Source organism: Protomyctophum bolini, assembly GCF_963924005.1.
Source record: "Protomyctophum bolini genome assembly, chromosome: 23".
Classification (NCBI taxonomy): Eukaryota; Metazoa; Chordata; class Actinopteri; order Myctophiformes; family Myctophidae; genus Protomyctophum; species Protomyctophum bolini.
Window position 1 is genome coordinate 9,493,490 of NC_137884.1, and position 15,000 is coordinate 9,508,489.

Consider the following 15,000-nt stretch of genomic DNA (forward strand, 5'->3'; position numbering starts at 1 on the left):
ACATTTAATAATAATTAAAAAAAGAAAATCTGACCAAGAGATAAACACCAATTAAGTTAGTTAGTCATATCAGCTGATGTTGTCAAACTAGTGAAAATAGCAGATCTATTCATGGCAGACTGGCTATTTTCACTAGGCCTACTTAAACATTTGTTTTCTAATTTATTTATTTTTATTTATTTTATTCATGAAATTACTATGAAAATAAAAATTTAATTCGTTTTTAATTTATTATGAATATAGGCAGTTTGTTTGTTTGTTTGTTTTTTTTAGCTTTTCAGGGTATATTTTTAATATTGGTGTTTAATTAAAATTAAAAACTAAATGTAGTAAAAAAATATATATATATATAAAAAATTGAGGGACCCATAGAAATGTGTCCCGACCCAGTGTTTGTGAACCAGTTGACCTACAGTGTGTATTTGTCCCCAGTTCCATCCTATGATGTCAGGCAGGCAGTCAGTCAGTCAAATGCCACTGAAGAGTGGCACAAGACATTATGCTAATGTCCCTCTAATTATGACCTGGGCCATGCTGCCAATTTATCTACTTAACACACACAACCTCGTCTCGTTTTAATCCCCACATCGCTCTGCTCTCTCTCTCTCTCTCTCTCTCTCTCTCTCTCTCTCTCTCTCTCTCTCTCGCGGGCATATTCCGGCGGGTTTCTGTGACAGCTCTGCCAAACTTCCAAATGTAGTAGCCGGCGTAACCTGCACACCCCGCAGTGCCCAATTGTGTTGTAATTCTACATCAAAGCCGAGCGCGTTGGGGAGAGGGGGGGGGGGGGGGGTTTACAGCCTGAGAGGAGCCGCCAAGCGGACTCTTTCAACCACACAGCCGCCGTAGAGGAAGTGAACCCAGGGGGGGGGGAGGAGGAGGAGGAGGGTGGATGGGTACACGTAAAAAAAAAAAAAAAGAATCCTCATCCATTTGTAACTCAGAGAGTGTACTGGTGAAACCAAAGTGGACCGGACACTCTCGGACTTAAAAAGACGTTATTAGCCTGCAGAGAACATGACAAAGGCGCAATTTGGGGAAACACAGGGGCTTCCTTTACCCCCCCACCCCTTCTTTTTTTGGGGGTGTTAATGTGTGACCTGCTGTGCTGATCAGTCGCACGTGTCTCAGACGTTGCTTCATGTCGCTGCGGTTAAATTACACGCAGACATTAAATCAAATCTAATAAATAAATCTCTCTCTCCGTCATAAATCGGATTACGGAGCAGGTTTTTGTAAACCGAGCCGTGCTCAGATGTGATGAAAGCGGGGAATTGTAAACTGACTTCAGGTCAGTGTGTGTGTGTGTGTGTGTGTGTGTGTGTGTGTAGTCTGGGTGGGGAGGTGGAGGTGGTGGTGGGGAGGGGAGGGGCGGGGCTAGTGTCGGAGTCGGGCAGAGGTGTGGACAGGAGACGGGGGAAGGGTGTGTGTGTGTGTGTGTGTGTGTGTGTGTGTGTGTGTGTGTGTGTGTGTGTCAGTCAGAAACAAAAGGCCCCAGTGTGAGAGAGTGAAAGGAGGTAAAGTAAACAGGCAGTGATGAAGACAGACCTACAGTGTTAGGCCCCTGTTCTGTTTGTGTGTGTGCGTGCGCATGCGTGCATGTGTGTGTGCGTGCGTGCTGTGTCTCAAAGCCCTGTAGTTTATACAGCTGGGGCTGCCGCTCTTGCTGGCAACTGTAAAACACTCACACACTCTCTCTCTCTCTCTCTCTCTCTCTCTCACTCACTCACACACACACACACACACACACACACACACACACACACACACACACACACACACACACACAGAGAGAGAGAGGGCTCTATTTACAAAATGACATTCATATCATGAATCTTATCAGCCAACCATGTAGTGTTTTTAATATCAATCTGTAGTGCTTGGTTGGTATAGCAGCAACCGCCCCGATGTACCACGTCACCGCCGTTTGTCACCGAGCGAACACATCTCGTCCCGTCCCGTCATTTATGGCCTGGGGTTGTGCTGACTAAGGCCAAGCAGATAGAGAGGTCAGGAGGAAACAGATAAAGCAATCCGAGGCAGATACACATTCCATCTTGTTGTCGTCCATTGCGTCGAGGACCGTGCCTGCCGTGTGCGCGCGTGTGTGTGTGTGTACGTGCGTGTGTGTGTGTGTGTGTGTGTGTGTTTGTACTGAATCCAGTTTTAGATCTGCACTTTAAAATCCTCAGGGTTAATTTAACGCAAACTGAACCAAACCAAAGTTTGTGTAATCTACGTATAGGCTATATATATATACAGTAGCCTATATATAACTTCAATCTTTTCCATTAAGTACATCATATTACGTCACTGGAATAGCCAGGTTTAATATCAAAACTTTAAAAAATATCATTTTGTGAATCACTATTCTTTTCCAGAATTTTTCCAGTGGCATCATTACAGTGGCAGCAGTGAATGTAGTTGTGTATAAAGTTACTTTCAGTGTGATATTCCATGGGGAATGCATGGCTGATTACAATTGAATCAAGTGATCAGTACATCTGTAACAGATTGAAAATAACTTCATCCTTCATGTGACCAGACCACGTGTTGCACCATGTAATGTGGAAGTGTGTGTGTGTGTGTGTGTGTGTGTGTGTGTGTGTGTGTGTGTGTGTGTGTGTGTGTGTGTTGGGGGGTGGGTGGGGGGGTTGTTCTGCTAGACACTGTTTTCCTTCCCGCTGTCATAAGGCAAATAAGCAATGAATTAGCGATGGAGCAGCTCCCAGGAACAATGCCAGATGTACAGTCCAGAGGAAATGCAATAGAGTCAAGAGTGTAATCAGTTTACTGGAGACGAGAGAGAGAGAGAGGGAGAGAGAGAGGGGGGGGGGTGAAAGAGCAAGAGACAAAAGCAGGTGGAGGGCTGGAAGTGTGGAATGCGATCACTTCTCGAGCACAACAGAACTGTTCTGATGAGAGGACGGGAGAGAGAGAGAGTCAAGTACACAGTGACATCCTAAATCTATCCATTTGGAACTCTCTCAGCCAAATGGACCCGCGAGGGTCCTTTTGAGCCACCCCTGTGAGCTGTGTCCAGGCCTGTACCCTTCCTACAGCATGCTGTCCTGTCACCCCTCCATACTTCAGTGATTGTCTGCCATGCAGCCTATAACCCAGGGTCATAGTCGCAGTGGCTTCGAGCCCAACAAGGGCTTGTTCTGAAAGCACTCAGGGAACGCAGACAACCACATAAAATTCTATTATTTACTCATATTCACCACATCCCCCATTCAGCGTGTGGGTGGGTGTCGGAGGATGAATGTACCTCGCCAGAGACAGAGTTCACCTAATAGATGTGGCTTCTTTTCTCTCACCTCATCTCTTTTCTTTCACGGCAGCAACAAAGCCAAAAGTAATGAATGCCAACGACCGGGGCCCTCCGGTTGATAGCTGTTTTCCCTCTGTTCACCCATTGTCAGAGCTGTTCATAAACACATTATTGTTACCGTATTCACTGCTCTCTCTCTCTCTCTCTCTCTCTCTCTCTCTCTCTCTCTTTCTCTCTCTCTCTCTCTCTCTCTCTCTCTCTCTCGCCTCTCTCTGAAAGCCTGTTGTTGAAGCCGTGGTCATTTCCTGCACAATGCCAATCTAAGCGGACTCCATTTGCCGTAATGGGCTGTCTTTTGGAAATGCGAACGTCGAATGGCCCCCGCGGTAAACATGGCACCTGATTGTGCTTGAAGGTCTGCCAAGAAGCAGGCAGGGGGTGCGGGGGGGGGGTTATTGTGTTATACAGAGCTCTGTCATGTGCATGCATTCATATTGTGTGCATACTGTACATGTGACAGCTCGCGGGGAGACGCAGAGTGAGAAAGACGCAGAGAGGGAGAGAAACACAGTGCAGGTTGACGGGCGGGAAAAGCGGAACAGAGTAGTGTAGATAAAGTGGTTTGCTCCGGGGTGTGAGACTCGGGGAGACTCTTTGCCACATTTACACTCCACCGCACGGCGGTGTCCCGCGCCTAAAAGTAGCTCGTGGACGGGCTATTTTCGGCCCGGGGACACCGGTCTACGCCAAGGTACAAGTCAGCTTTTAAGAATGCTTTGTTCCTCACCACTGAAGACACAGCAGAGGGCAGGCGAGACGGTGGGCGTGTAGGGGGGTCCGACAGTACAGGAGAAAGCCATTTATTGATACCGTAGATACAGGTACTGTCATCACCGCACCGTCCTCCCAAGCGTTATATCATCCTTTGAATATTACTCACTCTTCCATCTCTCTCACTCTCTCCTCCTTCCCCATTTCTCTTCCCTTTTTTTGTTTTTTCCCTCGATTCCAGGATGTCTTCCAAGCGACCAGCCTCTCCATATGGGGGGACAGATGGAGAGGTAACCATGGCAACCAGCAGACAGCGAGTGGAGGACGAGGAGAGCGAGGGACTGGGCGGTGTCATCCACCTCCCCCTGGTGTCCTACTGCGGCAAGGTGTCCCCCCGCTCGCCCCCCGTGCGCCCCATGGACAGCCCCCTGAGCACGGTAAGGGTCTGCGTGGCGTGCGTTTTGTGGTGTGAAAGGGTTAAAGTAGGGGGACCGGGGCGACGGCGGTCGGGAGCTTTTCGCTCCTCGTAGCCCACGGCGGCGCTGCCCGTCGTGGGCTAGCTGACGTCCCACCGGTGGCGGTGGCGACGTGTCACGTATAGCTGCCCGTAATAAACTTTATGTTTCAAAGCCAAAGCACCGCGTCTTCCTCCTCCGTCCGTCCGTGCGCGGCCAACAGCTTTGGATTAACTCTCTCCAATTTCTCTGTAAGATTTGGTTAACGGTCCCGCCGCCATATTGGCCCGCCTCATTGGCCCGGCGGGCGGCGAGGAGGACCTCTTCTTGGCCGTCTGCCCGTGTCAGTCCCCTCCGCGAGGTTAGCTCTCCGCCTCCTTGGATCCATAGACTCCCCGTCACTTCTCATTGGCTGCTTGGCTCTCATCTCTCTTCCTCCGTTGGCTGTCTGCCCCCTGGCAGCCCCGCTGATGAGGCTGTCTGTCTACGTTTGACTGAGTCCCCCCCCTCCCCCCCAGGGCACACGGAACCCAAATCAGATTATCTTGTGTGTAATCCTGACCTCCAAGCCATTCGAAAGGGGGATACTCGCAACTGGTTTGATGTTGTAAGGCCTCCATGTGTCTTTTTTGAAGCATTCCAAAATGAGTAGCTCGCCTTGTGACAAAGGCAGAAAAAGTTAATCTAAACAATTTTTGATGACAACATCAAGTATTCAACATTTTCAAAACAAGAAAAAGCATCCCTCCCCCTTTTTTTTTTAGGATAGATTGAAAAAGGAATAAATTCCATCACAATGGACATACTGTGTTTCCCATCAAATAGTGGATTTATAGCGTTTTACTCCTTTCTGCTTTAGATTTATTGGCATTTGTTGGGCAGGTATTTGAGCAGAAGTTACCCCAGAGGGACATGCTGGCTACTAACTACCGGTAGTTACTTTGCATCCAGATATTTTGCTTTGAAAGCGAGTCAGCATTTGGGCCCAAAGTCCAACAACGGTGAGAATAACAGTTAGTACTAAACTGCATCTACAGTAATGTATACTATGTGTTTAAGCAGATTCAATCGTGATTCCAGTTAAGGAGATTATGAGTATATGATTTTTTTGAAAAGGTGAATATTGGCAGATCTGGAAGTTTTTGAAAGTTGTGTAGAAATTGCTTTATGGATATTGGGTTGCGCAGTCTTCTCTTAAAGGCAATGGCATGTACAGTGATTGTTTTCATAATTGTAACGCCCAAACCGCACCTATGCATAATGTAACGGATAGCGGAGGTGTTTTTTTAGGGATAAAGGTTGGTGTCCAAGATAGCATTTCTTCCGGGGGAACGCCTCTTACGCAATGCTAAATCTCCAAATTAAGGGTTTAGGGACTCCGACGCAAAATAGAGCCCTAGGAGAGTAACAGTCAATCAATCAATTTAAAGAAAGAGCCAAAAGCAGGTGTAGGGATTGTTGGGTGGAACTGTGGAAGGAGCAGTTGTTTTCATTAGTAAACTCTAGTAGTGGTAGTAGTAATACCGTAGTAGTAATAGTAGTGTTCATTAATCCATTTGTAATTCTAAGCATGTACAAAGTATAACAAAATGGGTTAATTGATAATAAAGAAATATCGATTTTGATCAAATAATTGATTTGAAAAAATATGTACAAGCTCAAGCTCAGATGCGTTGTGAGCTTTTAGATTGTCTAATTTAATATTAAATGTTAAATAATGGTTAATTAGACTATTCGATTTATAGTTGACCATAAAAGAATCTTCCATTATTTGATTAATCATAAAAGTAATGGATGCAATAATGGCTAAGAGACAGAGATGCACCCAATTGTGTTGCGTGACTGTAAAATATGAGCCATAGAAGTGAGTCATTTTCCTCCGAATGAATTGTGACACATTGTGTGGTGGCGCCCGGTGTATGGCGCTGTACGTGCAAGAGCGTGTGCGTGTGTGTGTGTGTGTGTGTGTGTGTTGCTATCTACTCGGCTATAAAATATTGGATGTGCACACTGCAGGATGGTGGATGTGAATTCATAGCTGCGTATGGGCTGATTGTGAACTTACTTCAGGTGTGTGTGTGTGTGTGTGTGTGTGTGTGTGTGTGTGTGTGTGTGTGTGTGTGTGTGTGTGTGTGTGTGTGTGTGTGTGTGTGTGTGTGTGTGTGTGTGTGTGTGTGTGTGTGTGTGTGTGTGTGTGTGCGCGTGCGTTCTGGACTTAAATATAAACATATAAACTTTAGCATCTGTGTGTGGGCATGTGCGCACAAAGTATATGAGCATGATTAGTATGTATACTAAGTGTTATCAGTGTGCCATATGTACTCTGAGGTTATTTTATGTTTGCATAACAAAATACATCACATTTAGCATGAAGACTTTCTCTGTCCTCGGTTAGTTTTAATACCATCGGTATTTTGCTCTCACAAAATTACTGCTGGCATTACTGAGAGAAATGCATATTAATGAAACCATTTTCTACCCCAAGACCTTTCCTTCAACAAAGAAACAAGAAACATTATTACACAATTCTCGATTGCGCTATGGAATTAGTTACGGCACGATTAAAATGCGATAACAACAGATCATAAAACCCAAGGGTTGACGTGTTGATTCTGTATGACATCATTTTTATGCCGCAGCCAATTACAGTAAGTCAAGCGTAGCCGTCGTAGGTGCAGAAGATGTCATCCATGTACTGTACAAGCTCACGAGCTGCAACTCTGGTCACGGGACGACGTCTCATGACGGAACACAAGCCATTAAGCATTACACTCCATGACCCTCCTGGGTTCCTCTCACAGCAAAACAAAACAAAATAAAGGAAAGAAAAGGGGGGAGCAGCCTGCTGATAGCGGGCGGCGACCTTTCCCCCCTCACCGGCGATAAGCCAACGCGTTGGAAATGGATGTGGGCTGTAAAACAATGAAACGGCGCTTAGGGGCTGTAATAGTGAGCTAATTCTGTAATTAAGCCACTGATTAGCCTCTCATGCCCCTCCCCCTCCGTGGACTCTGCATGTGTGACAACAGTCACGCACTATAAACCAAAGTCCTGGGAGCAAGCAGGCGCCACCAATACGCATGCATGCACCCCCCCCCCCCCCCCCACACACACACACACACACACACATACACACACACACACACACACACACACACACACACACACACATACACAGGAGCATAACCCATTCCAAAAAGTATGCATGTAATGCACACGTACCAACACACACCTACGCGCACGTACTGTACATACAAACACATGAACATAGAAACATTCACGCCTACATGCATGTACAAACACACACACACACACACGCGTCGCGTACACACACAGGGTTATCAGTGGCACGAACAGTAGAGGTGTGTTATCTCATATTGTACTGTGGTGAGTGGATTACCGTAGTTATATTGAGATAGAGAGATATTATGTATTAATATTTACCCGATGGAAGAATAACAGCTCACGATGCATTTTACCCCCCCGCTGAAGAGGGAGCTGAAAAACAGCCACGGCATTTTTTTTTAAAGATATTAACAATAATAATGTGATAGATTACTCTAATATGGACGCCGTTATTTATTTGATCCCGCTGTCTCCGAAAAGGGGGTTTGGATGTTTATCCAGCAGCAATAGGTATATAGGGGACAAGTCCTCATAGCGTTAATTAAACTCAGAGATTATAATTAACACTGAGGATAAGTTATTGTAGGAATCCTCAAGCATCCTCTGAGAAATGCCTCATAGCCGATGCGGGAAAGCAAGAACATTTTCAAGAGAGAATGTGCATTGCGTGTGTGCATGTGCACGCGTGCGCGTGCGCGCGCGTGTTTGTGTGTGTGTGGGGGGGGGGGGGAGGAGGGGGTTCTCGTACACAGCATAATATTTGAGGTGGGATTATTAAGTGGCAAGCCGTCATCTCGGGGACGGCCAGAGGGGGATTTATTTATCCGCTTGCTTGGCATGTTGTAAGACATGTGTTAAGTATTATTTTCTTCAGCGCCAATCCCCTCGTCGCTGACTGGCAGAGAAGAGCAGAGAGAGATATTTACAACACCGGGGAGTCTAGCCCATTCTGGGCGGGAACCCCTTTTTGGTGTCAGCATTATGTTATGCTTTAGCTATTGAAAAACAGCAGATCTACAAGCTTGTATAGGTGCTATTTTAGAAAAATCGAAGAAAACGACTGACATAGAAACATGGCTTTTTCAGAAAACTGTCAGGATTTAGAAGACATTTATAGAATCGTTCCCAGGTCAAAATGGGCTAGAGTATAGGAGGGGAGGGGTGGTATGTCTCCGAGGGGGGTGGGTGGTGGGGGTGGGGGTCTCTCGTCACAGCATATCGCAGCGAAGCGGACCCGCGTAGCTCCGCAGAGCATGGCTGGTCCTCTCTCTCTCCGCCAGCGAGGGAGTGTGAGGGTGAAGAGGGAGACGGAGGGAACAGAGCGCGGCCAGCAGATTACAGCTCTATCTTGTCGCGGTGGTGAATGAACACGGCGCGGCAGTGGAAGTAGCTGCCGTGCACCTTGACCTCTTCATCCAGCTCGGGCCCCGACCTCGCCTGTCTGCGCGCCCCTCTTTGACTTTTAACTCCCAAGAATGTTCCAGATTGACCCCTCATGAGGCCATATAAGGGTTCCATTTGGGTCCATTTGGAGTTAAATAAATGAACACACATTTTGATAAGCTATAGGGTGAGGACTCAGACGTCATTACACACGCACGAGTACCGACAAGAGACGCATTTACAATTCTAAGAAATACCGTAATTACTTTTCTTTACTATATTTCCATAAATGAATGCCCTACTTCATCATACAAGTCGCACTGATAGTACAGTGGACTGTGGACATTGACGGGAAACGGGGAGAGAGTCCGGAAGTGACACGCAGGAAAGATCTACCGAGTTTGGGAATCGAACCCGGGACTCGCTGTCAGGCTGCCTCAGAGCCTATACGCGCACTAACCACTCATCCACCGGCGCCCCTCCCCCAGAGAAATAATCACATTTTAATTGTTTATCGTGCAATTATTTTCCGTCGTTCTTTGCGTCTGTACTTTTTCTGTGCAAAGTGGTGATTTGAAGGCTCTATCCACACACAGCACTCTTTCAGTTTCATCTGGAAAACAAACAATAAAGGAAAAGAAAAAGTGTTTTGAAGTGCGTCTTATCTCACAGAGGTGGTAATGGACCAGCACTGATTACTGCAAACCACACGCAGAACAATGTGTGCTTTTAACCCAGAGTTACAAATGGATGAATTAGAGTTTTACCTCTGTTTTTCTCATCTTTCTTTCTTTCCTTTTTTCTTTCTTTCTTTCTTTCTTTCTTCCTTTGTATTGTGTGCACGCCCATGCTTGTGTGAATGTGACAGATTTAAACACAGCCCCTCAGACACAGTGCTCACACTAATGAATCAACACACGCACGCCTGTCAACAACCAGCGATTGTGGTGAAATAATACTGGCACGCATCATTGTGTCTTTTTTTTTCTTTCCTCCCCCCCCCCCCCCCCCCCCATGCAGTCAAACCACTATTTAAAGAACATACTGTATGTTTGTGAATGAGGATCGGGCTAACATTTGAATATTTATGGTGACCAACCATACTGTAATTCTGTTCTAAAGCTTTATTTCTGAATGTTCATTAGTGTGAGTGTTGGTTCTGATTTTCATATGCAGTATATATTTTATACTATAAGCTATAGGAGAACGGAAGGTGTGTGTGTGTGTGTGTGTGTGTGTGTGTGTGTGTGTGTGTGTGTGCTTGTCCCAGCCTGAGGGACCTCCAAGTGAAAACTGACAGTTTCTGCGTTTAGCCACGGAGCTGTAAAGGGATTTGGTGTGTTGTGTGTGTGTGTGCGTGCGTGCGTGTATGTTTGGCACGGTGTCATAGGTGTGTTAAGTGTATGTCCCAGAGATTGGCAGCGCTGGCGTGCAGTTAAGTCTTGCCCCCCTGCAGGAGTGATCAGTGACATTCCTGTGTGTGTGTGTGTGTGTGTGTGTGTGTGTGTGTGTGTGTGTGTGTGTGTGTGTGTGTGTGTGTGTGTGTGTGTGTGTGTGTGTGTGTGTGTGTGTGTGTGTGTGTGTGTGTGTGTGTGTGTGTGTGTGTGTGTGTGTGTGTGTGTGTGTGTGTGTGTGTGTGTGTGTGTGTGTGTGTGTGCTTCCCACTGCCACATTGTCCATGCCTTCATCCAGGATGACGCTTCGAGCATGAAGTATTGTTACACCTATGTACATCTTCCAAAGCCCCACACATGTCAGGCTGTGGCATGGGGACACGCATCTTAACTCTGAGAGTGTACATTTGGAACCAAATGGACCCGTGAAGGGTCCATTTGGTTCCATCTGTACACTCTCAGAGTGCCGAGAGAGACCCGAGAAAGAGCGAAGGAGGAGAGAAGACAGAGGTATAGAGGGAGAACAAGAAAAGGAAAGAAAGGCATAAAATGAATGTCGGCATCTGTGCTGGCGGGAAAATATAGCATTTTTCTTTTTAATTTTTTTCTCTCTTTTTTTGGCAAGAGCTAAGTGTGTTTAAACCAACCTCCCCTCACAGATGAGCTTAAGAAGACAACAGTTGTTTAATTCGGTTCCATTGCAGAGGCAGTAAAAGGATAAAGGGGGGAGAGAGAGAGAGAGAGAGAGAGAGAGAGAGATTTCACTTTGTTACAGTCATTTGGAAGAGAATTGACATCTGCAAACTAAAGGCTGAACCGCCCACACTATCAGCCTGCCACATCCAATGCATATACTATATATATAAATACATATATACAACACACACACACACACACACACACACACACACACACACACACACACACACACATGCGCGCATTAACAAAGACACGCGCACAAGCATGAGAGCGTGTGCAAATGCACACACATCCCTACGGGCTAATTCGGCACGCAAATAGAACAAATACAAAATGCATGTAAACTGAAAAAGCTATATGGTAATATTAACTGATACCATAAATAATAAATTAGTATAAATAAATGCTTATTGATCTGTTCCCATCTTAGCCCATTTTGGTGAGAGAACGCAGAGACACATTGGTGAGAGAACGCAGAGACACATTGGCATGAGCAGACACACCGCTTGACTGACAACTCACTCGTACATGCTGGGGAATTTGTCTCGCGCCTATCTCGTCTATTTCTCTTTTTTGGAGCTGTCCATTTTGGACCATGCTTTGTTGCCGGATGCATTAGCTGCCAGCGTGCATGTGTCACACACGAGGCACACGGATTATATAAAACACAGAATAAAATAAGCCATTTAAGTTGCTCGGGGATAAGGCTCTGTCTGTCTGACTTGACTTAAAAAAAATAATGTCACGGGGCCTCATGTACGAGGTCCTTAAAGCAGCATTGCACCCCGCTAATTCCCTTTGATTGGAAAATGACCTTCATTGTTGGACGCTGCCAGATGACATCTCGGTGGCAGATTTTGACAGAGCAAAGCGATGTGAACCCCCCCCCCTTTACCCCCCAACCCTTCGGATCTGTTCCTCCGTCCCTCCCTCCGTCAGACGATTTCTCGTTCTGTTTGTTTTGTTTGCACGCACGGCTTTTGCTTGGAAAAAAAAGGAACAAGCGCGGCTGTTTGAAGTAGGCGCTGGATTAGATAAATGGGATGTGACAGGTGTGACCGCAGCCTTCAAGATGCCTGCCTGTCTTCCTCCCTCTCTCTCTCTCTCTCTCTCTCTCTCTCTCTCTCTCTCTCACTCTCTGTGATTATCTCTCCCTCTCTATCTCCCTCACTTTCCCACTCTCTTTCCCACTCTGCATCCCCTTGTATGTCTCTTTCAACACGGTCTCTCTTGTTTCCTCTGACAGTGTTGTCTTTCTAGCTTTGCACTCTTTCACTTTCTTACCCGTGCACGCGCTCTCTTTCTCTCTCTCTCTCTCTCTCTCTCTCTCTCACACGCACACACACACACGTGTGACAGTCGCACATTGCAATACCGGTTCATCTGGCAACAATAAAGGCTCCAAATTCGACCTTGTGCATCACAGGAGAGAGGGAGACAGGCAGAGGGAAAGAAGGAAAGAAAGAAAGAAAGAGAGAGAGAGGAAAATCCAACACACGAAGCGGAAAAAAGCGTAACGATGTAAGAAATGCAGCGCCTGTGGCCGTCGGCCGGTCAGGCGGTGAGCGGAGAAGAGAGTGTGCTTTCAGGACTGAGATCACGAGGGCCACAGACAGGACCCCGGCACAGCACACACTGTACAGTAGCCTTCAGCCACTGTTTAAATGATGAAAACCCATCTGATAGGGATAACTGCTGTAATGGCCATGACAATATCCTCACTGTCGCACACTGCACTGCACACACGGAACCATGGTCAAGAGAAACTATAGCGGCAATGGTGCATTGACTTATTCAGACTGGGTGGAGATACAGACAGAGACAGAGAGAGAGAGAGAGAGAGAGGGGGGCGGGGGAGAGACAGTTATAACTGTGTAGGTAAACAAAGTACTGAGAGAGACACAATCAGAAAATCAGGGGAAGGGAATAAAGAATGTCAGTCAGGAATGGTGTACTGTTGGTTTATGAAATACTTTACAATGTACTTGGCCACCGACAGTGACAGCATTGTCACTGTTGATGTATTGTGTCAGTGACGTGACTTCATGTACAGCCCTATGATCTGCTGGGTATACGACGGTTTGGTTAAAATAATGGTTGAGTGATTAATAATAACCATGAACAATGAGTATTTTGCATAAAGCTCATTCATACAGGTTTATGCCTTTATTCGCATTTGTCTTGGAATAAAAATGTGGTCACTTCATCGCTGCATATTATTGCCGTTCTGTGTGGATGTAGCTACTCGTGACACAAGCAACAGTTACAGTATAAAAATATATATTTTGGGGGGCAAATAGACCCACCCCTGTGTGCGTAAGACAGGGTTTCTCAAAGTTGGTGCCTTGAGGCAAGTTCCGGTGTGCCTCAGAATACTTTGATAATATTTGGATTATTATATGTCACCTCAGCCTGCAGCACACCAAGTCTTCACCAAAGATATATTCGATCTACAAGCTCACAACGCGTCAAAACGTTCCCCCCCAGGATAGGGTGGCTGGGGTTTAAGCGGTTAAACACCAAGTATAAAAAAGTTAAGTTACTTCTAATGGAAACAAATCCTCTCTCCAGTTTTCGCCATGACATACTGTATATTTGGGGGAAAGATTTACATATTTACATACATTTATGACAAAAGGTGCTATTTTACAGGTGTGACCCGAGCCAAACAATGTTTCCCCACTTTGGGAACCACTGCTTTAATCAAATGAGAAGTGTGTCAAGTGTGTGACGTGTCAGTGAGGTTTGTGGTTCATGCAGGTCTAGTCCAGATGACTTCATAGTGAACTGTGGTCTTAGTGTCCAGGAGTTTGCCTGTTAGTTAATGATTAGTACACGTCACCATAACAATGTCCTCCACTGTCATCACTGCTGCTGCACTGGATGCAAAACACACAACGAAGGGGGTGTGTGTACAGTATGTGTGTGTTTGTGCGTTTGTTCGTGCGTGCGTGCGTGCGTGTAAGAAGGAAAGTGCGAAGAGAGTGTCTTTCAGGGTCAATCAATGTTGTGACAGCCCTCTACCCAATAGACTCTATAAGAGACTGACTCTCTCTCTCTCACACTCTCACTGGGGTTGGACCTGTCACGTGCGTGTGTGTGTGTGTGTGTGTGTGTGTGTGTGTGTGTGTGTGTGTGTGTGTGTGTGGATGCGAGCGTGCGTGTGGCAGTGCAGTGTCATTCCAGGTGGTGTCACATACTGTAGTGAGATTAGCCAAAGATTAACCTCACTCCACACTGTGGACCATTGACCTGCCTGACTTGACTGGCCCGCAGTATCATGTCTAATTAAACAGTACAATGTTTAAGGACAATGCACACGGGAGCCCGTGTGTGTGCGTGCACGCTTGCGTGCGCGACTGTGCATGCGTACGCCCGTGTGTATTGTCTCTGTTAATTGGACTGAGCTTATAGATTGTCTGGCCAAATACAGGTCATAGGTTCACATCGCCCTCAGTGTATTTACTGTTTCATCCTCTTGTTATGCTTCTGCTTGTTATGCTTCTCGGCATTGATGTGCTTATTACGTTGTCAAGCTTTTACGTAATTGAAAGTGCAAATTTAAATGCAGATGTACGTGTTTAAAGTTGGAAAAAAAAAATCAACCAAAATGTACTGTATAGTAGCAATAGCATGGTGGCAGAATGTCATCTATTGGTGAATGGTAAGCAATGTGTGGTCGTCTAGTTCTCTAGTCTAGTCTAAGGGCCTGTAAACTGTCAACACTGCTGGTTTTATTCATTGTCGTCATTTTTTTGTTTCTCTTAAAAAGACGACACATCGCCGCTCTTTCAGCTCTCTTTTCTGCGTTTTCTTTTGTGATGGAGGCGAAGCTTTGGAATGAATTGCCAACGTGTGGTCTCCATCGGGGGACCGGGACAACGGGGTGGGACCCTCC

At 46.1% G+C, this 15,000-nt stretch overlaps 1 protein-coding gene across 1 annotated transcript in view; it reads left to right on the top strand.

The window, feature by feature from the left end:
- Positions 1-15,000, top strand: part of sox5 (SRY-box transcription factor 5) — a 115,195-nt gene that overhangs the window by 9,506 nt on the left and 90,689 nt on the right. Inside the window, exon 2 of the mRNA XM_080757015.1 lies at positions 4,287-4,482. Within this exon, the coding sequence (XP_080613141.1) occupies positions 4,287-4,482 (196 nt within the window). The remainder of the gene's footprint in view (positions 1-4,286; positions 4,483-15,000) is intronic.